At 49.5% G+C, this 21473-nt stretch overlaps 1 protein-coding gene across 1 annotated transcript in view; it reads left to right on the plus strand.

The window, feature by feature from the left end:
* Positions 1–21473, plus strand: part of myo1d (myosin 1D) — a 58240-nt gene that overhangs the window by 24245 nt on the left and 12522 nt on the right. Inside the window, exons 12-21 of the mRNA XM_086194858.1 lie at positions 2421–2491; positions 2869–2943; positions 3124–3256; positions 3378–3544; positions 4299–4506; positions 13405–13628; positions 14113–14251; positions 15249–15353; positions 15435–15548; positions 17721–17875. Of these exons, the coding sequence (XP_086050984.1) occupies positions 2421–2491; positions 2869–2943; positions 3124–3256; positions 3378–3544; positions 4299–4506; positions 13405–13628; positions 14113–14251; positions 15249–15353; positions 15435–15548; positions 17721–17875 (1391 nt within the window). The remainder of the gene's footprint in view (positions 1–2420; positions 2492–2868; positions 2944–3123; positions 3257–3377; positions 3545–4298; positions 4507–13404; positions 13629–14112; positions 14252–15248; positions 15354–15434; positions 15549–17720; positions 17876–21473) is intronic.

Raw genomic sequence — 21473 nt, forward strand, 5'->3', positions numbered from 1 at the left:
CCCAGACCTGAACGGGAGACATTAACATGACGGCAGATATTTTGTTTCTCAGAAAGACCTCTTAGTTTTATAGAAGAATACCCAAAAATGTCTGATTACTATTTTTATTATTGATACTACTCGCAGTCGCAGTAGTAGAAGCTTCTACTACTGCGACTGCGAGTGGTATTGATGATTCTACTCTGTCTCGGGGTTTCTCTTTGCTCTTGTTGATTCGGAATATGGGAAGTGTTCCTCTCGTACCTCACCTCCGTTCCCCTGTCCTCATTTCCTGCTCTCATTATTCTGACCTTGTTCTAGCTCTGTTAGTTCACCCTCTCTCTACACACACACACACACACACACACACACACACACACACGGTCTTACCGCCAGGCTGAATCCCAAACACACAGCAGGTGCTAATAAAGAAGCTGCCAGGGTGTGTGTGTTAGTGTGATTGTGATGGATGGCGGCGGCTGCGTGGCGTCCAGCAGATGCAGGCTGGCGGTCTGATGGTGCCTCTGTTTCTGACGGTTTACTGGGAGACAAATGAAGATGTTGAGCTGTGAAACATCGAGTCTCACTCTCACATCTGATCGTCTCCAGAAAGTCTCCAAACGTGCTCACTGCTTCCTGTGCTGAGCAAACTCCTGCTGGCACACAGGAACACGAGACGCTGGTCCAGTGAGCCGGTTCAGTCTGGTACCGAAGACCCGGCGCTGACTCATCTGACTGCTTCATTCATCCTCAGATGGAAATCTTCCATATCTCTGAGGATTTGATTGTTTGTCTCCTCTCAAACGTGTGTGTGTGTGTGTGAGAGAGAGAGAGAGAGAGACAGAGAGAGAGAGAGAGATATGATTCATTTAGCTACTTTTTGAAGAAAAAGTCCCAGAGAGAGAGAGTGAATCTCTAGCTTGTCTGACAGAAATAGCGTCCAGGCTGCAGCTGTAGATTTACTTTGTTGTTCTCTGATGTGTGTGTGTGTGCGTGTGTGTGTGTGTGTGCTGTTACTTGTGCTGATAAACCAGCACTGATTCAGCCAGTTGTTGATATTAACCAGCAGCAGCACTGTTCAGCCCACAGAGGAAAGTAACAAAAAGCAGCTCTTGACTCTGCAGGTGTGGGCGGAGCTATGACTCCAGGAAAATATCATTTCAGGTGAATAATTAGCTGTTGTGCAGAGGCAGACTCAGGTGAGCTAACAGCTGGAGATGCGGCGTGTTGGATCTTTTTGTTTTTACTTTTAGCTGATCAGGCTGATCTTCATGTGTTCCTCCTCTGATGGAACAAAAACACGGACACGCCATCGCTGCATGCTGATGAGTCGCATCTCTGCGCCTTCATTCATGCTTGCTGGGCTCGTCTTCACTGTTAATCCTTTACAGTCTTTCCTCTCGTCACTTCTCCTCCCCCTCCTCCCCTTCTCTCACTCTCCCCCTCTCCCTCTCTGTTCTTGACCTCATCCTTGAATTTTGTCCAGCTCACTCTTTTCTGTCTCTCTGGCTCTGCGTCCAACCTTCCTGGTTCCAGAGAGACGTGATGGCAGCTGACAGCGCTGCTCGTATCTTCTGCTCTGCTGGATCTGAACGCTGCAGCTTCATTTGACTCGCGCGACTTCTACTAAAGAGTTGGTGGAAACGAAATGGAGCTCAGTTCACTTTTACACTTTGATGGGAACTCTTGTTGAGCCATGTGCAGAGAGGCAGGAGAGAGAGAGCGAGAGAGCTAATCCAAGACAAGATGCTCCTCCTCCTCCTCCTCCTCCGGGGTTTCATTTGTCACATTCATGTCATATTTGGTGTGATGGGTGGAGCTCACGTCCTATATTTAATGTATGAACTGAAAACTTACGACGACTTCACTAACAGAAGACTCTGGCTCTCTTCTAGCTCGGGCCTGTTTCCAGGTGTTCTTGTGGATTTAGCGTCATGGCTGCTTATGTGACCTATGACCCCAAAAGCACAGATATTGCACTCTTTCTCTGGATGACTTTAAACAATATCACACTCAAGCAAGGGGCAACTAAAGCCCCTCCCATCTTCACATCAGCTTGAACAGCTGTGATCGTATCACAGCTGGTTCTCCTGCACGCTAACGCTGAGTGCTAACTGAGCGAGCAACGGTTCCATTACCCTCCTGATGAAGAGACACTAGAACCGTCATCGTCATCGTCAGGTGCTCCCAGAAGAGGCAGGCAGGCGGGCTGGAATCATAGCAGCTAGCAGACACGCTAACAGCTGGTAGTTAAATGATGGCAGCCGTTGACGTTTGTGTTTAGCTCCCTGGGTTTGTGTGTTGGTGGGGGTCCACTGGCGTTGGGTCATACCATGAGCTGCTGAGCGTCTGAGGTTGTTCTGTCCTCAGCCGTGAAGAGTTGCTATCAGGCCACTCCCATCTTTGTCTAACCTCGACTCCTCTTCTCTCTCTGACTGCAGCTCGCGCCGACTGACAAAACTCTGGAGTTTGACCGAGACTTCCGCATCCGCCACTATGCAGGAGATGTGGTGTAAGTGTCCGCCGGCGTGACTTCTTCAAGAAAGCTTTCACTGATGATTCTGGCTCTTTTCACAGTTTTACATATTCATGCCTCTGAGCTGCCGGCTGAAACCCCCGTCTTGTTCTGCTGGTTATTTCTGGGCCGCTCAGGTCGCTGCACGTCAGTGTCGCTCAGTTACTGACTCGATTTTGAGAGAATGATCCCCTCTAACAGGGCCGCCGTAACTCTAGAGACAAAAGTAAAGTAGGAAAAAAAGTATCATAAAATGTCATATTTTTTTATTTTTGTTTCATTGAGGGTCACTTCCACACTCATGTAGAACCATGTCATCAAGCCCCCCGTGACTGTGTGTGTGTGTGTGTGTGTGTGTGTGTGTGTCTTCACAGGTACTCTGTGGTGGGTTTCATCGATAAGAACAAAGACACCCTGTTCCAGGACTTCAAGCGGCTGCTGTACAACAGGTCAGCCCCTGAACGCACAGCAGCACGAGTCCAGATGGCACTCGTCTGTGAGGTCGAGTCGTACATCAGGAATCAAACACACGTGCCCTCACAGAGCTCTGGTTCAGTCTTGTGCACCTCTGCTCGGTACTCACTCAAGTATATGAACCTCTACTGATTCTGCTGGTGTGTTCTGTCCAGTTCTAACCCGGTCCTGAAGGCCATGTGGCCCGAGGGCAAACTCAGCATCACTGAGGTCACCAAGCGCCCGTTGACCGCTGCAACGCTCTTCAAGAACTCCATGATCTCACTGGTGGAGAACCTGGCCTGCAAGGTGAGGAGTCACGGTGGAGCCCGCAGACCTCAGAGCGGCGCTGGCTGTTTTCTGCATATTATACCTGCACAGTCCTGAGGGGACCCTGACCTGTGGTCACCTCTGCTGCCCCCTGCTGTAGGAGCCCTACTACGTGCGCTGCATCAAGCCCAATGATGTCAAGTCGCCTCTGCTCTTTGAGCAGGAACGCTGCCGCCACCAGGTGGAGTACCTGGGTCTGCTGGAGAATGTCCGAGTGCGCCGCGCCGGCTTCGCCTACAGACAGACGTACCCCCGCTTCCTCCAGAGGTACCCAGACATCCGACCTGATTAGTGAGAGAACACAGCTGTCAGGCTCAGAGGAACTAAGTTAGAAAAAGAAGGTGTGAAGCAGTGCAGAACCCATGTAACCACAGCTGGGCTGACGGTTCGACTCCTGGGACTCCAGGTCTGTTGGACCAGGGTGAGAGACAGATGTGGACGCTCCAGGATCATTCTGCTTCAGAGGTCCATGACAGGCCCACTCATAAGACTCAGCGCTCAGTAGCACACATACGTGTTGCCCTTCATCTCCATCTGTCACAGTCGCCCTCAGAGGAGCCACCGCTCAGGATTAGTAATGAATCTTTTGCATAACACGGCAACAAGCTCCAGCAGTCTGCCCGACTCTGAGGAGTTCCATCAGCGGCTCGCCGGTGGGTCAGAGACTGCGAGAGTCTTTAGATTTAGACCACCGCGTAGCCACCTTGTCATCGGGCCGTTTCCAGCTCCTGACATCTTCCTGAAACTCGTAAGAAATGTACGAAATGTAAATTCAGTCACTTCAGAGGTGTTTCACCCTGGTCAGGTGAGGGATACCCCCATCATCAGTGATGGCTGCAGTGACCCATCGCCTGGTTCTGAATGCTGGAGGGAGACGTCCTCACCTGTTACTTTCATCTCCTTCATCACAATGTTCTCCTGTTGACTGGGAGTAAACTGTCGGCGATGGCGCTCCCTCCTGCCTCCGTCTTTAGCTCCCGTCCATCCTCGGAGGGTCGTGACCTGTCTCTCACCCCTGCAGATACAAGATGATCTCTGAGTTCACGTGGCCGAACCACGACCTGCCGTCAGACAAGGACGCCGTCAAAAGGCTCCTGCATGGGTGCGGCTTCGACCACGACGTGGCCTACGGCAAAACCAAGGTCTTCATCCGCACGCCGCGCACCCTCTTCAACCTGGAGGAGCAGCGAGCTGAGATGGTGCAGAGGATCGTCCTCTTCCTCCAGAAGGTGAGTCGAGTTTCCTCTTTACCAGCCGCATGAAAGAGGAAGAGGCTGAGTTCAGCTTGTGTTCTTTTCCTTCGTGTGTTTGAGTGTGACAGGATGGCTGGGGGGCCTTCAGAGGGGCCCCCTGGTGTCAGCTGCTGTTTTTAGCCGCTCTTTTTCCTGCTTTGCCTTGAATTTAAATCAATGAGGTGGATGAACAGAGGTTATTTTCAGCTCTGTGTCGTCGCGAATCCCCTGATTGGAGTCTGATGGTTTCAAGTCGTTTCCTCATTTAAATTCAGCAGCTACCGTTCTGCATATGAATAACCTGAGAGACTAGGGAACCTTCGACTCCTCAAGTTCATGCAAGTTAAACAAGCGGCAAAGTATCTCTGGAGCTAATATCGTCTTGTATTATTAGGGGCGGTGCCTCTGGGCCCGGTCTCCTCCGCACCCACGCGCTCCTGACACATGATGCTTCTCCCTGTTGCTGCTCATGTTTGGTCGTCCAGTGGCAGTGAGCTGAAACATCACCTGGAGCTGTTTTCATTTCGAAGGTGTCAGCTGCTTTTATTGGTATCCACTCATGAGTTCTAAAGTGCTCGTGAAACATTATCACTTCCTGTTGGACTACAAACAGGCCTCGTCCCTGTCATGCCCACTTCCTGTCGGACCGCTGAATGAGAATTAAGATTTTATGCTCTTAATTGTTCAAATTTGGGGTTTTAAACAAATGTCTTTTCTAATATTTTAGTGTGTAAGAGGTGTGTGGCTTGTTGTGGGGCTGATTCAACCATTTGTGGTGAGAATGTGTGGTGTTCGTGGAGGTCTTGACACGCCGCCTCGTGTCGTTGACCTCATGGGTGTGTTAGTCAGTCGCTCCTTCAGTTGGAGGCTGGAGCTTCTGCTCTGAATCCTGAGCAGCGAGTCTGTCGTTCACCCCTTGTACGTCAGTGGTTTCGTGACACCTTCAGCTGAGAATGTCACCGTGATGGCGGCGCCGGCGCTGACGTGTGTCGGATCAACACGTAAAGTGCCGCTAACTTACTTTGATCGACAGAACTGTCACCATCAGGAAGATACCACGTCTCCGCTGACGGCTGATCAGAGGACGTCAGTCTGTCAGCGATGTGTAGAAGCGGAGCACATACATGCCGCCGCATACATCATCTGAGCTCTCGAAGTCCTGGCGAGTTCCCACCATCAGCAGATTCCCTCCCCACCCTGAGCTCTCGTCTCCGAGCCCCCTTGATTATGCAGCCAAATCAAGGTCTGTGGAGGATCGATCAGCTGACCTGTGATTGATCAGTGCGACCCCTGGCGGACTCCTCCCACACACCGGTGCTCCGTCCTCTGACTTGTGTCTCCCGGGAAAAGCAGAGGAAGCAATCCCAGAGGAATATCAGCTGTAGTGTTGAAACAAGCAGCAGAGATGTTGAGGATGAGGTTCGATCTTGACCTCTGTCAGTGTTGACGCTCTAGAAGGGAAGGGCGAAGGACACGCCCTTCTAGAGAAGAGATCCACTGGGACGAGAGACGGAGTGGGAACCTGCTGTTCAGGGTGGGAAACCAGAGCAGCGGGAATCATGAATGTAGCACTGAAGCTAATTATGAAATCCCTTAGCACTGCGTTAGCGCCTCCCAGCCTCACCCCGCAGACCTCGTATGAGTTAGAAACCGACTGATGACCTGGCAGCGCCACTGCTGGGGTGTTGGGTGCAGCTCCCTGTGTCGGCTCCGGCTTGGTTGGGTGTTTCTATGGGAACCAACGGTTGTGTCTGCAGATGAAGGGATGCGTCCCTGTCGTTGCACTAGCGCCCCCTCTGGTCAGTCAGGGAACTGGGGGATCGGCAACAGAAAAGATGTAGCCAAGAACTGTGGTGGTGGTCTCGAGAGGGGGCGGAGCTATGAGCTTGTTACAACACTGAAAAATCAGTGAGGAAGAACCAGGCAGAGAAACCAACGAAGAAGGACAAAAAAAATCAAACCAGGTCAAATTTACACTTCAGAGGTGGTGGGGTGACAGTGGTCAGGACCCCCGCCCGACGTATGACTGAAGCACAACATGCCACTCCTCATTAAAGACATGAACTCATCACAAGTCACCCCCTCCCCCGCCACCTTGGCCCCGCCCCCACACCCTGCCAATGTTGTGACAGCAGCTTTGACTCTTGTTTCTATCACGCTGTTACTCAAACAAATATGGCAGCCAGAGTCTGATCAGCTCTGCCAAGCAATCCCCTTATCAGCACCTGGCACGCCACGCCGCCTTCTGCTGCTCAGCAGCTCGCCGCCAGCACTGTCAGCCTGCCGAGGCTCACTCGCACTTCCTGTATTTATAGTAATATTATAGCCGTTAATTAGCACAACTGAAAACAAAATCTGTGAATCTGCTTGTGCTGCTCCAACTGTGAGGACACCGTCCCAGGGTAGCCTTTCAAATGTCCTCTCCTCTTGTCAGTGGGTGCTGAAAGGAGGCGGGGCTACATTAATCCCACGATCTCGCTCTGGGATCATCATCATCATCTCCATCTAGCTGTGTCAGGAGTGATGGACAGAGAAGCTCCCAGTCCAGCATGTTATTCATGGGCCCCGCCCACCCTCCCTGTGTGATGTCATGGATATTTTGTACATTCAAGCCATCACAGTGAGAAGCCTCCCTCTGGGTTTCCTCCTGAAGCTCTAATCGCCTTCCAAAGCGTTACATATTCTCAGTGTAACGGCAGCTTTATCAGACATGGCGAGCGTGATGTCTCCAGCAGCACGCCAAGGGGGAGGGGCTTGTCTGAGTAACACTTACATCAATGAGGAGCCTTATTTGTTGTTGTGTCCTCGAGCGTCTGTCCTCTCTTTCGGTGAAAAATTGTGCATTAGAAAATCAAAGCTTCTTATTAGCTCCACCTCCTGTCGCCGTAACGAGCAGCAGAAACATGATCCCTGATCCCTGATCTCTGATCCCTGATCTCTGATCCTTGATCCTGAACCTGAACTTGTGAAATGTGATCCCCTGGACAATCAGAAATGTGTCCTTTCACTGTGCAGGACTGTAAAGGAAGGTTTTCTCTCCTGAGTGAGCCAGCATCCTGAACCAGCATCCTGAGCCAGCATCCTGAACCAGCAGCCTCTGTAGCTGCAGGACTTTTCTCCTTGTTTGCAACCCTTCGCTTCTCTGATGAGAAGCCTGAAGGCAACAAAATCCACAACCTACATCTTTGAATTCAGCCAAACCCTTGAAAATATCATCAAGAGCTCAGGGTTTCAGGGCCTCCCTCTTGGATCAGCTGTTAGTGGCCTGGCCCCCAAACTCCCGCCCTCAGTTCAATTTCAGCAACAGCTTAAAACGTTTGATACACGACAGGAAATCCAAACTGAGTCGATGTCGCCGGTGAAGATTTTTCATTCTCATTGATTTATTTACGTGTTGATATTTATTTATTTCAGTCGTTCTGTTGTTTGTTCTTCAAACGTGTTGGACTGATTTTCACTTGAAGCTGAACCTGCCGACTGTCATCGGAATGGAGCGGATCAAATGTTGCATGACGTATTAATGAGGGTTAGTGAAGGAATGGCGTGTGCGTGTGTGTCCGTGTGTGTGTGCGTGCCCAAGCTCTTCATTGATTTATGATAATGTCCCAGGCCGCCACGTTTCCCCGTGACAGCTCTGGTCCAAGCACGTTGCAGCTTCACTAAATTGTGTCACACACCCCTGACTTCGCCTCCCCCTCCTGCAATGTGAATCCACCAACTCGATGTCCCAGAGGACGCAGACACAGTCGAGTGTGTCAGCGGCGCCGACCCGCCATCCATCTTTCTTTGTCAGGTTTGGGTTCCTGTTTTTTTCCTCTTCCAGGCGACATGCTGATGGGTTTTGGAGGCTTTAAAGTCAGTTTTGGGGTCTTTTATTGGGCCCCGCTGGACTCTGGCACTGAGCCGGCCACGCCCATCACAGGTGTTTACAACAGAAACCGAAAAAATTAGAGAGAAAAAAACAAAACAAAAATAACTCTACGATATGGCGTGTACCCAGCAACACGCAGCGGTGCGGGCGCTCCTGGCTGGGAGGGGGCGCTGGCATTGGTTACATCTCTTAACACATGTATGATTGATGTAGACCAGGGGAGGGCACCCGTGTGCCACGGAGGGCCGTGTGTGTGCAGGTTCTCCTTCCAACCCAACACCTAAACAGGTGATTCCACTCATTAACGCTCTTCTGTGGCTGAAGGTGTGTTATCAGTGGAATCACCTGCTAAGGCCCTCCATGGCACATGGTTGCCCACCCCTGATGTAGAGACTGATGACTTGGACACGCCCCCTCAGGTAAACTTTAAGTGGGAACTAAGGAGGGCCGTTCAGTCGCCAGTAGCAGGGTTACCTGGTGTCATGGCACAAGTGATTTGTGAATGTTTCCACACGTGACAGAGTGTGTTTAAACCGCCGACCCACCAAATAAAAGCCCGGCGTTTGCTGTGGCGATGGATCCCAATCTGGCTCCGAGGTCATAAATCCAGGACGCTGCAGCCCAGTGAACGCCGGGTCCAAGTGTCTCTAGGAGGACGATCAGGGCTCTGGCTATTGGCCTGATTTATCCGCCGTCCCCAGAGTGCGGTCTCCTACAGCTCCCCGGCATCCCGGGAGCCAGGAGGTATAGTGGAGTGAGTTGCTCCTCCATAATTCCACACACGTTGATGAGGCCACGTCGCCTGGATCACTGGGGCTGGACAGCCTTCGTCCTCCTCTTCCTCTCACCTCCAGCCTCATCGCTCGTTGACGCAGCAGCAAACGAGTTTTCTATTGCTCAGTTGTGGTCTTACAGGCGGATGGAGTGAAATTAAATACTTCACTTGTTCAATTAAGATTGAACAGAAAAGAAGTTCCAAAGTTGTTGTGCCTGGCAGTCTGTTTTTCTACTCTGTTTCTACTGTATTTCTACTCTGTTTCTACAGTAGTTCTACTGTTTTCTACTCTGTTCCCACTGTATTTCTACTGTTTCTACTGTATTTCAACTGTATTTCTACTGTTTTCTACTCTGTTCCTACTGTATTTCTACTCTGTTTCTACTGTATTTCTACTCTGTTTCTACAGTAGTTCTACTGTTTTTCTACTCTGTTCCTACTGTATTTCTACTGTTTTCTACTCTGTTCCTACTGTATTTCGACTCTGTTTCTACAGTATTTCTACTGTATTTCTACTGTTTCTACTGTATTTCAACTGTATTTCTACTGTTTTCTACTCTGTTCCTACTGTATTTCTACTCTGTTCCGACTGTATTTCTACTCTGTTTCTACAGTAGTTCTACTGTTTTTCTACTCTGTTCCTACTGTATTTCTACTCTGTTCCGACTGTTTTTCTGCTCTGTTCTTACTGTATTTCTGCTGTATTTTGACTGTTTCTACAGTATTTCTACTGTTTTTCTACTCTGTTCCTACTGTATTTCTACTGTATTTCTACTCTGTTCCGACTGTTTTTCTGCTCTGTTCTTACTGTATTTCTGCTGTATTTCGACTGTTTCTACAGTATTTCTACTGTTTTTCTACTCTGTTCCTACTGTATTTCTACTCTGTTCCTACTGTATTTCTACTGTATTTCTACTATGTTTCTACAGTAGTTCTACTGTTTTTCTACTCTGTTCCTACTGTATTTCTACTGTATTTCTACTCTGTTCCGACTGTTTTTCTGCTCTGTTCTTACTGTATTTCTGCTGTATTTCGACTGTTTCTACAGTATTTCTACTGTTTTTCTACTCTGTTCCTACTGTATTTCTACTGTATTTCTACTCTGTTCCGACTGTTTTTCTGCTCTGTTCTTACTGTATTTCTGCTGTATTTCGACTGTTTCTACAGTATTTCTACTGTTTTTCTACTCTGTTCCTACTGTATTTCTACTGTATTTCTACTCTGTTCCGACTGTTTTTCTGCTCTGTTCTTACTGTATTTCTGCTGTATTTCGACTGTTTCTACAGTATTTCTACTGTTTTTCTACTCTGTTCCTACTGTTTTTCTACTCTGTTCCTACTGTTTTTCTACTCTGTTCCTACTGTATTTCTACTCTGTTCCTACTGTTCCTCCGCCGAGGTTTCTGTCTCGGCTGCCATGCTGCTGACAGATTTGTGGTTTTAGGCTGATGGCGTTGAGCTCAGATTAGCGGACAAATCACATGATTACATAAACATTAAGGGATGACATGATCTAAATTAATGGTTGGTTTTCTGAGAATGACGGGACGAACTCAGCAAGTTGCTCTCTCTCGCCAGACCTGAAACGTCTTCATTACCTGCAAGCGTTTTTTGAGAGCAGCAACAAATCGTCGATCAAAGGAAAATTCGTTATTTGTTGCTGGTTGAGAAGCTGTGATGAGCATTTCTGATTTTTGTAGTTTTGCTTGACATTTATTGATGGTAGGAAAATAATCAGCCAATGTATCGGTTATGAAAATGATGAGTCGTCAGTGAAGCACCAGGATGACCACAAAACCACCATCCACATATTTACAGCTGGTTCGGTCGAACTCACGCCGCTTCCACAACCATAGGATGACCTCTCGTCCTTCTGGCAAATTGCCACTCCGGCCGCTTAATCAGGTGGAAAACACCTCTTCTACAGTTTTATCACACACACACACACACACACACACACACACACACACACACACACACACACACACACATTGGAGGGATGAAATATTCATGATCTCCATGATTACTGAGCATTACAATGAGACGTACGAGGGGGCGGAGCCTCAAGCGCACTAACGCCACTGACACGAGATGAACTCTGTTACTGGTTTGTCAAAGATGTGTGAGTGAGCGAGCGAGCGAGTGAGCGAGTGAGCATATGGCGGTGATCCCAGTGGGTGTGGATCAGGAGTTACGGCTCCCAGGGGTCCCACTTACATCAATTATTAATGTTCCAGGGGGTCTGATAGCCTCTCAGCCTGTTTGTTAGTGGAGGCTCGGGGGTCCTTACTTCACTCTCATCTCTATTTGTGACCAATCAACTCGCTCATGGACTCGGCCATGAGTGTGGTGAGATCGAGTTGAGCCGCTTCTGTCTTTGCAGTGAGGAGAATGTTAATATGACTGAGCTAATGTGTCCTAGCTTGGTTAAGAGCATGGAGCTGGTCAGCAGTTCAAAGGGTTTAATAATTATGAAGATTGATCATAAAAATCTATCTGGTTTGATATAAAACAGGCAGAATACAAGACTCACACAACCAGCAGAGATGAGATGTTTGTGTCGTCACCACCGCGGAGCTGCAGGGTTCAGACTCCTGGGAGCAACCCAGGGTTTTAAGACTCCACCAATCCACCAGTCTGGTGTTTACTGGTGGATCTGATGTAGAACTGAACCTCCCCCATCCACCGGTCTGGTGTTTACTGGTGGATCTGATGTAGAACTGAACCTCCACCATCCACCGGTCTGGTGTTTACTGGTGGATCTGATGTAGAACTGAACCTCCACCATCCACCGGTCTGGTGTTTACTGGTGGATCTGATGTAGAACTGAACCTCCACCATCCACCGGTCTGGTGTTTACTGGTGGATCTGATGTAGAACTGAACCTTCACCATCCACCGGTCTGGTGTTTACTGGTGGATCTGATGTAGAACTGAACCTCCACCATCCACCAGTCTGGTGTTTACTGGTGGATCTGATGTAGAACTGAACCTCCACCATCCACCGGTCTGGTGTTTACTGGTGGATCTGATGTAGAACTGAACCTCCACCATCCACCGGTCTGGTGTTTACTGGTGGATCTGATGTAGAACTGAACCTCCACCATCCACCGGTCTGGTGTTTACTGGTGGATCTGATGTAGAACTGAACCTCCACCATCCACCGGTCTGGTGTTTACTGGTGGATCTGATGTAGAACTGAACCTCCACCATCCACCGGTCTGGTGTTTACTGGTGGATCTGATGTAGAACTGAACCTCCACCATCCACCGGTCTGGTGTTTACTGGTGGATCTGATGTAGAACTGAACCTCCACCATCCACCGGTCTGGTGTTTACTGGTGGATCTGATGTAGAACTGAACCTCCACCATCCACCGGTCTGGTGTTTACTGGTGGATCTGATGTAGAACTGAACCTCCACCATCCACCGGTCTGATAGGGCTGCAACTAACGACTATTTGAGTTGTCGACGAGTCACCGACTATTGAAATGATTAGTCGACTCATCGGATAATTATTATTTTTTCTTAAATTTAGCATGAAGTTGATTTAATCATGTGGCAAATGATAATAAACAAGAAAGATGGTACAATGAAAAATACATCTTTTATTGACATTCATTAATTTAAAATGCGTCTGGCATAACGCTCAAGCTCTCTTTTATAGTGAAAATACGCTTATAATGTACAGTGTATGTCATAAAAACCGTATTGGCTTGAATGTTAGTTGAATCTCACCGAGGTGAGTCAGACTCCGTTTCGTTCAACTGCCCGACGGGCTTCTTTAAATGTTCGTGCATCACCGCCATGATAAGCACGGTCTGCTTTGCAACCTCTGCAAGTAGTCTTTTTATCCGCCGTATCCAGGCTAAAATGCCACCAAACTTTAGAAGTTTTGGTACGCGTACCTGATGTTGACGCCGCGTTCCTGTATGTATGTAGAACTGAACCTCCAACATCCACCAGTCTGGTGGTTACTGGTGGATCTGACGTAGACCTGAACCTGCTAATATCTCCAGCAGCTGGGAACCATACACCTGATCTCGGGCTCTGACCTGAAGGGAACCAGATGCTCATTCTGGTTCCAGATGTTTAACCTTCATGGTCAGCGAGTGGTGAATTTTTTGCTAAATGACTTAAAATCTAAACTCAGTGGTTCTACATCTCATCCACGTTCTCCTTGTTTGAGGTTCAGTTCTTGGTTAGAGGGGTCCTAATCTGAGTTGGCTCATGTTGTGGTCCGCCCCCCCAGGTGTGGCGGGGCACCATAGCCAGGATGCGATACCGGCGGATGCGGGCGGCCCTCATCATCCTGCAGGCCTACCGTCGCTACAAGGTCAAGTCCTACATCCGTGAGGTCAACCGCCGCTTCAGAAATGTTCAGTCCATGAAGGACTACGGCCGACATGTCAAGTGGCCCACCCCCCCCAAAGTCCTTCGCAAGTTCGAGGAGTCTCTCAGGAGCATCTACAACAGGTAACGGTGACACGAGTCCAGTGAATGACCTTCGGTGTTGATCTGCTGCATGGCTCAAAATATAAACCAGCTGGGTGTGTAGTCCACGTTCACCTGTTAATTTCCTGTCAATTAAACCATTCAAACTGTTAAAAATATCAAGTGGACCATCACTTTCCTAATCTCAGAGCTAAAATGGAACTGGCGGCGGCGGTGCAGGAGAGCATTGTGCCTGCTGGTGTTCTGTTTCATCCAGATGGGTACGTTAGAAGCATCTTCCACTTTCGCTGGTGCCTCCAGCTCACACTGGGCATTGATTTTTCCCTCTCCATCAAAGACTCATCACAGCCTTTCATCTTTTCATCCTGTCAGCTGTTTGCTTCTCCTCTTTGAAGCAGCACAGGAAGAAAACCGCCTTCCTACAGAAATGTGTGGACTGTCAGAGTGCAAGACTCCTCGCGGTCTGGCTCAGCTGCTCAGTGTGTTTGTTCTCGCCTGTGTGCAGGTGGTGGGCATGGACACTGATCAAGGGGCTCTCTCCAGAGGAGGTTCTGCAGGTGAGGGCCAAGGTTGCTGGCCTGGAGGCTCTGAAGGGCCAGAGGGCCGACCTGGGCCTGCAGAGGGCCTGGGAAGGAAACTACCTGGTGAGTAGCTGTTGATGCACTAAATAAATAACATAGACAGATAGATCATCTTCTCCAGGGAGCTGAGAGCCGTGCTAGTTAGCTTAGCCCAATGGCTGGTAGTGGGTGGGAAGTGTTAGCATCAGCTAGCTCAGTACCAGGCTAGTTAGCTTAGCCCAATGGCTGGTAGTGGGTGGGAAGTGTTAGCATCAGCTAGCTCAGGTCCAGGCTAGTTAGCTTAGCCCAATGGCTGGTAGTGGGTGGGAAGTGTTAGCATCAGCTAGCTCAGTACCAGGCTAGTTAGCTTAGCCCAATGGCTGGTAGTGGGTGGGAAGTATAAGCATCAGCTAGCTCAGGTCCAGGCTGGTTAGCTTAGCCCATTGGCTGGTAGTGGGTGGGAAGTGTTAGCATCAGCTAGCTCAGGTCCAGGCTAGTTAGCTTAGCCCAATGGCTGGTAGTGGGTGGGAAGTGTTAGCATCAGCTAGCTCAGGTCCAGGCTAGTTAGCTTAGCCCAGTGGCTGGTAGTGGGTGGGAAGTGTTAGCATCAGCTAGCTCTGGTCCAGGCTAGTTAGCTTAGCTCAATGGCTGGTAGTGGGTGGAAGTGTTAGCATCAGCTAGCTCAGGTCCAGGCTAGTTAGCTTAGCCCAATGGCTGGTAGTGGGTGGGAAGTGTTAGCATCAGCTAGCTCAGGTCCAGGATGCTGGTGGGTCCAGCAGGAACCCTCCTCCTCATCATCAGTAGCAGCAGTCGCTCTTCTAGTCCTCAACAAACCTTTGGTTCTGTTGACCCAAGTTCCAGTGGAGCTTTGGAGGTGCTGCGTCAAATCCCTGCGCCCAGTCAGGAAAGTAGTTCCGGCTACGTGTCTGATTCTACCACTACAACGTCTCCTCATGTTAAACTGGTATTCCAGTTACCAGCATAGTGGACCAATGACAGTTAATGTTTGGGACGGCCAACAATGTCTTTGGATTATTTAAAATTGAGTCAGCAATGTTCTGCGTTTTTTGTTGTGTGCCAGAAGCGTGACAGTCCTGACACAGCGTCGTCCTTCACGCTGGTGGCCAGCGAGCTGCAGCGGAAGGACAAATTCATGAGGGTTCTGTTCTCCTGCAACGTCCGCAAGGTTGGTTCATTGGTCCTCAACCCACCGCACTCTGGTCTGCTCCTGCTGCTGGGTGTTCAGTTGTGCGTCTGTCTTTCCCAGATCAACCGTTTCCACAAGGCGGAGGACAGGGCGGTGCTCATCACTGACCGCCACCTCTACAAGATGGACCCACTGAAGCAGTACAAGCCAATGAAGAGCATTCCCCTCTACAACGTAGGACACTTGTCTGTGTTTGTTTACCTCAAAATGAGTCCGATGAATGTTGCTGACATGTGGTGTGTAGAGGTAATGTGAGGGGGAACAGCGGATCCACCTCTGGAGCCCATCTGGAGCAGCTCGTAGATCCAGAACAGCGGTTCCAGACCATTAGCAGGATGTAGCTGAGAGCAGCAGGAGCAGAATCTTCATCTTGGTCCTCAAGTCCATATGAGCAGCTTGAGAGAGGGTTTGATTGTTGGAAACCACCTTGATCATGTTCTGCATCTGGGTTTGATTTAAGGGTCAGACAGTGAGGGTGGGACACGTTCATCTGCAAAACAGATCGTCATCAAGAGTCATGAGTGAGATCTTTAGTGACAGCACGCCGCGGCGTTCTCTGACAGTGACAGGAGAGAATTAGAGATGAGGTCCGTGGAGGTGGAGTTGAGCCAGAAGGCGGCAGACGGAGAGCAGCAGGAGCTACAGTTAGTTATTGTTCATGTTGAGACTGAGACCATGGACGAGTCGCACACAGGGACCATACGGGAACAGTCACAACACGCTGGCTGTTATGAGGAACTCTTGATTTCAAACACACCCTGAATGTCAATAAATGCTGGGCTCCTGCTGTTGAGGATCATGATCAAAAAACTACAGTTCCCAGGTGTTTTCGGGAAGCTACAAGCTACATATGTAGCTCAGGACTAGAGATTTACAAACTTGGTATGAAGTCAACGGTCCTGGAGGCTCAAGTGTGTCAAATTGAACCATGAGCGGCCATGACAGTGTCTTACTGCAGATGAAGAGCAACATCAGGCAATGGATGGAGATCAGCCAGAGGGGGAAGCAGTTAGCTGGTTCTTGATTGGCGCTGAGGAGCGAACACCGCAGCAGCCCTTCGGCAGCCCTCCGCTCTGTCGTTGCTGCTGAGCTTGTAGGGCTGCGGATGCGAGGAGGCGGGCTGACGGTTGGCGAGCTGGCGAGGATTTATGCACCAGCTAAAGGCCTGGCTGCCGAAGTGAGGTCATCACAACACAACTCTCATTGAAGAAGGAAGCGGTGAAGCATCCGCTCCGTATCAGTGACTCATCCTTCCTTGCCCTTCTACCGACTGTCCCCCCCTCCCACCGTTGTCATGCCAACTTCCCAGGAGACAGTGTTGTCATGGCTACTGAGCAGCAGGGCTGATCAGCTGATGTCTGGTGTTGTTCTGGCGTGTGCACACAAATAGCTCGACTGGGTCTTTGCTCATTTCCCAGAGAATGTTTTCTGTGTTTCCCTGCCGCCATCACCGCCGCCACGACTGCCACCATCACCGCCACCGCTCTCACACCTCCCTCCTCCACCCACCACTGCAGTGTAGCCATGTGTTCATTCAAATAAAAGGTTGAACCAAAGAGGTGGATGTGTGCAGTGTCACCACCAGTGTCACCACACGGCAGGGCGGCGAATGGCATCGCACACATTTGTTTGTCCTCCACGGAGTTTAGGTCGTAACCTTGAGCTGCACTCAGCTAGCGAGTAACTGAAGAAGGTGCATGTGCAAGTACTCAGGCGGAAACTTAGAAAGGTACTTGGTTACCTGAGTAGTTCATTTGTACTTAATTACATGTTTTGTCTTGTTTCAGTGGCTCAGAGTACAGATGTCTCAGTTACCATTAAGTACACAGTCGTGTGTGGGTGTGTGTGTGTACCAGATGGTTTGACAGATGAACGTACCCAACAGGTTTGAGTCAAAAGAAGAAGTGAGAGGAGGAAACAAATGAGAGGGAATCATTAGCTGACTCATTAGAAGTCTGGCTGTCGTTCCTATCAATTAGGCCTTTCATATAAATGTAAATGGAATCGGCTCCTTGTAATTAACTGCGGGACGACTGGCAGACAGAGCGACGTGGCTTTAGGCTTTAATTCATTTTAATTCATGCTGATTATGTTGAAGTATTTGTTTCTGAAGGGGAACTTGCTGGATGATTAGCCGCCACTCGCCACCTGTATCCTCACCCTCCTGCCGTGCCCCCGCAGGAGGAGGTGAGGGGGAGGCTCCGTGTCTGAGTAGAGGCGTTGAGCTGTGTTTGGGTTCATCGAGATCGCGCAGTGGTGACGTTCCAGCCTTGTCACGTGTCTGTCTGTGTGTTGGCCTTGTGTACACGTTTGTGTTCAGTGGAATGTGTGTTGCTTGTGTCCCAGGTGACGGGGGTCAGCGTGTCCCCCGGGAAGGACCAGCTGGTGGTGTTCCACACCAAAGACAGCAGGGATCTGGTGGTGTGCCTGCAGGGCATGGTGCCTGCCACCGAGAGCCGCATCGGAGAGCTGGTGGGAACGCTGCTCAGCCACTTCAGGAGGTGAGTGAAGCTGCCTGACCGCCCTCGTCTGCTGAAATGTCCCTCAAAGCTCTGCAGGAGGTTTTGACCGAGCAGACGGCGAGACCCCTTGCTGCTGCTCGCTGAGTCACGGTGGGCTGCGTCAGGCCCCGGGTGACACGCCTGAGTCCTCAACCGCCAGTGTCCAGGTTTTAGAGAACATTTCTGTCGAACGGTACAGCTGCATCTCATGCATTCATTCAGAAAAGCCCACCGCTCAAATTCAACCTGGTCTCAGGAACTGGGAGCACTGGTCCCAGTGAGCCCTGCTGGGATTGGTCCAATAGGCTGTCAGTGCTCACCGAGGCAAACTTGGTCTTCATCATCCATCATCAGCTGTTACCACAATATAACTCATTTCCTTCATGATTCCATCCTTGTGAAAATGAGAAGTCCTGTATCATGTATTTATACACCAACTTTACCGTTGTGGTACTCCAAGTACTTCCACCATGTCTCCTCACTGATGGTGGCAACTGCTGACCAGCTGATCAGGAGCTGTTAGAACTTCCTGTCTCTGTCTCTCTGAGATCGCTGACATCCTCTCGTCTCTCTGCTGATTGAATCAACTCAAATAAAACAGTCTGGCGTGTGTGTGTGTGTGTGTGTGTGTGTGTGTGTGTGTGTGTTTGAGTGAGTGAGTGAGATAGAGAGAGAGATCTATCTGTTTCCACTGTGGACGGCAGGCCGACTCATCCATCACAGTGAAACTCTGACAGTACAAAGCAAACACGTGTGTTTTGTTTCATGTATGTTCACGTGTGTGTGAGGACGACTTCCTGTGTAGATGCAGTTTTAAACTCGATCTGTCCTTCAAACTCGCTCGGCGGCGGTGGCAGCACTTGTCGTGGTCAGAGTGACAGCGAGGACGAGCAGCATGGCGCCGCCCCAGGGAGGAAATCCTCCTCCTGCCAGAGTCGCTGACAGTTTCCTAATCTGCTTAATCTGCTTTTTCATGCTGGAAATTTTGCTGAAATGTTGCTGGTTTCATTTTGAGCTCAAGTCAAGACGCTTTTGTTCCTTCTTAAATACGAATCAATGCAAGCGCTTCCAACTGACGAGAACCCAGCAGGCAGAACTCAGACGAGAGCCCTCTTATCAGTCTGGGGAGAAACTTTGTTCCTATTTTGCGTATAAAGCCGGGGATTAGATTCCCTCTGTCCTTCCTTTGCCTCTCTCCCTCTTTCACGCTTTTCTCTGCTTCCTATTTTTGAACACATCCTCTTTGTAGTGATCTCAGAACCCCTCGTGGCCCTCCTCCTCTTCCTCACCTCACTCAGTCTTTCCCTCTCAGCCTTCCTCCCTCGGCGCCGCCGTCTTGGTTTCGGGGAGAGGAGGCAATGAAATATTTAAGGCTGTGCTGCTGTTGAGGTCTATTTTTAGAGGAGATGGAGCCGCCTCCCTTTTGTCTCTGTCTCTATCAGGAGAGACGAGCTTCATCTGTCGCTCACTAAACTATCAATCACATATTCAGACTTTCTCGTTTGGGTTATTGTGCCGATATCTGACTGAAGCTCCGGCACCTGCGGAGGAAGTCAACCTGACGAGTGGAACTGCTCTGAGTGGGAAGATGCCAACGTGCCGACACATCAAACTGAAGAGCCGAAACAAATAAGATCAACGCCGTTTAGCGCCACTGAGGTTGGCTTCATGTTGGGAACTGTGTGGAGCCTGAAAATGCTGCAGAGCTGAAACCAGAGATTTGAAATGTCTGATTTCATTTTTGATGATTTTGGTGATTGAAACATGTTCCTCCCCACCAGAAACACGCAAACGCACCGACACAAACTGACCTCTGATGTTGAGGATCAACTCGAATCGATCAAAAATAGGTTAAACCGGAAGTACGAGGCTCAAGTTGAATACTTCCTGTTGGCCCTTTGCTAACCTGAATGTGAATGAAGGAAATAGGAAAATCTGAGGGAGCTTTGTTATTGGACACGCCCCCCCGAGTCCAGGATGAGTCATCATTTTTTTTGTACAGGAAGAGAAAAGACAGGGTAAACAGTGGTTTGTTGAGGGGTGACTGGCGTCTCTCCAAGGTCAGTGAAAGATTAGAAGGACTAAAAGTGGAAACCTGTACTTTTATGCCAGGACCTTCGTCTCCGAGGTGCTGCGTCGTCTCCGAGCGTCTGTGAACACGATGTTACTTCTGGTTCTCGCGGCGCTGCTGATCTGTGCTGCTTCACACCTCCCTCTGAGATCTGACTGCAAAAATAGCTGCATGTTGAATTATTCATCTGCATCCTGAGTTCCACAGGCAGAAAGCTGGACTTCGAAGATGCTGCTCCCTCATACGTGTGCGGGAACAGCCATGGAAGTGAGACTGCGATGTTTGAACGCTGTGTGAATGTCTTCTGTGCCTGCGTGTCAGTCGTGACCCGATGAATGACACTCGTAAATCCCCGACTCTCTTAATCCCGGCTCCTTCCTGACATGTTTATGTGGTATAAGCTGCTGGAACAAGTTTCTTAGAACTACAGAGGACGTTTCTGTGGCAACAGATGTCAGACTGTTGCCGTCCAGAGTGAAAAACCTTGAGCAGTGTGTGTGTGTGTGCGTGTGTGTTTTGGGGGGGCAGCAGTCATTGATAAGACTTAATTAACCTGAGCCTGACATCCTCTGTGTGTGTGTCAGTGATTTGTGGTGATTGACTGTTAGATGAATGATGAATTGATTATTTGATGAATGGCTGTCAGGGTCGGGACCCTGGGCCCAGCGGGGGTCCGCTGAAGCCAGGAGTCAGACCTCATTAGCAATGCCAGTGTTCGTGCCAGTGGATATAAAAATGTTAAAACAACAGTTTGCTTGAAAGGGTTAAATGGCTGACAAGCTGGTCTGAATGTTAGCGCGTGAGGCTGCGGGGACGCTCACGCCAACAGACCCGCTAGTTTGAGTTAACACGGATCCCTAACCTGCTCCGTCGAACACATCAACTAGCTCAGGTCAGGATGGGCTAGCTTAGCACAATGAATGGTAGTGGGTGGAAAGTGTGGTTAGGGTTAGCGTGTGTGCGCGCTAACACACACACAACATGAGTCAGCAGAAGCTTCATTGATCCGTCAGCTGTGTGGTCATAGATCCGCTCGCTCCTGATGGCCTGAACGTTGGTAGCAGAGTTATGGAGGGGAGGGATGGCAGCGTGTGTGTGTGTGTCTGTGTGTGTGTGTTTTTGGAGAGGTATCCTTGCCATTGCTAAGCATAAGGCTGGGGGTCCAGAGAGGTACCTGGTAGCATGGCAACTTAGCTTAGCACTGAGCCTACAAAAGTAAGTACCAGGAGTACTCAGCTACTTGTTTTTGTTGTTGTTCTTTCTTAATTTAAAGTCAGCTGATACATATTTATGACTAAATGTGTTGTTAGGCAGCTTGCGAGGCAAATGTTTAGGGTTAGAAGTTGATGTGAATCTGATGACATCATGTCCTCTTGTTGATTTATCATGTCACACACAAATGACTCAAACAGCCTGGAAACCTTAGTGACCCATCTAAAGCCAGCGACTGGTGCCTTTAGTCAAGCAGCGAATCTGTGAATTGTCAGCTAAACGGGAAGCTTGAGGAGTAACAGAGCTCCAGCATTA

Source organism: Aulostomus chinensis, chromosome 23, assembly GCF_037954235.1.
Source record: "Aulostomus chinensis isolate RoL2024-O1b breed Wild chromosome 23, RoL_Achi_v1.0, whole genome shotgun sequence".
Lineage (NCBI taxonomy): Eukaryota > Metazoa > Chordata > Actinopteri > Syngnathiformes > Aulostomidae > Aulostomus > Aulostomus chinensis.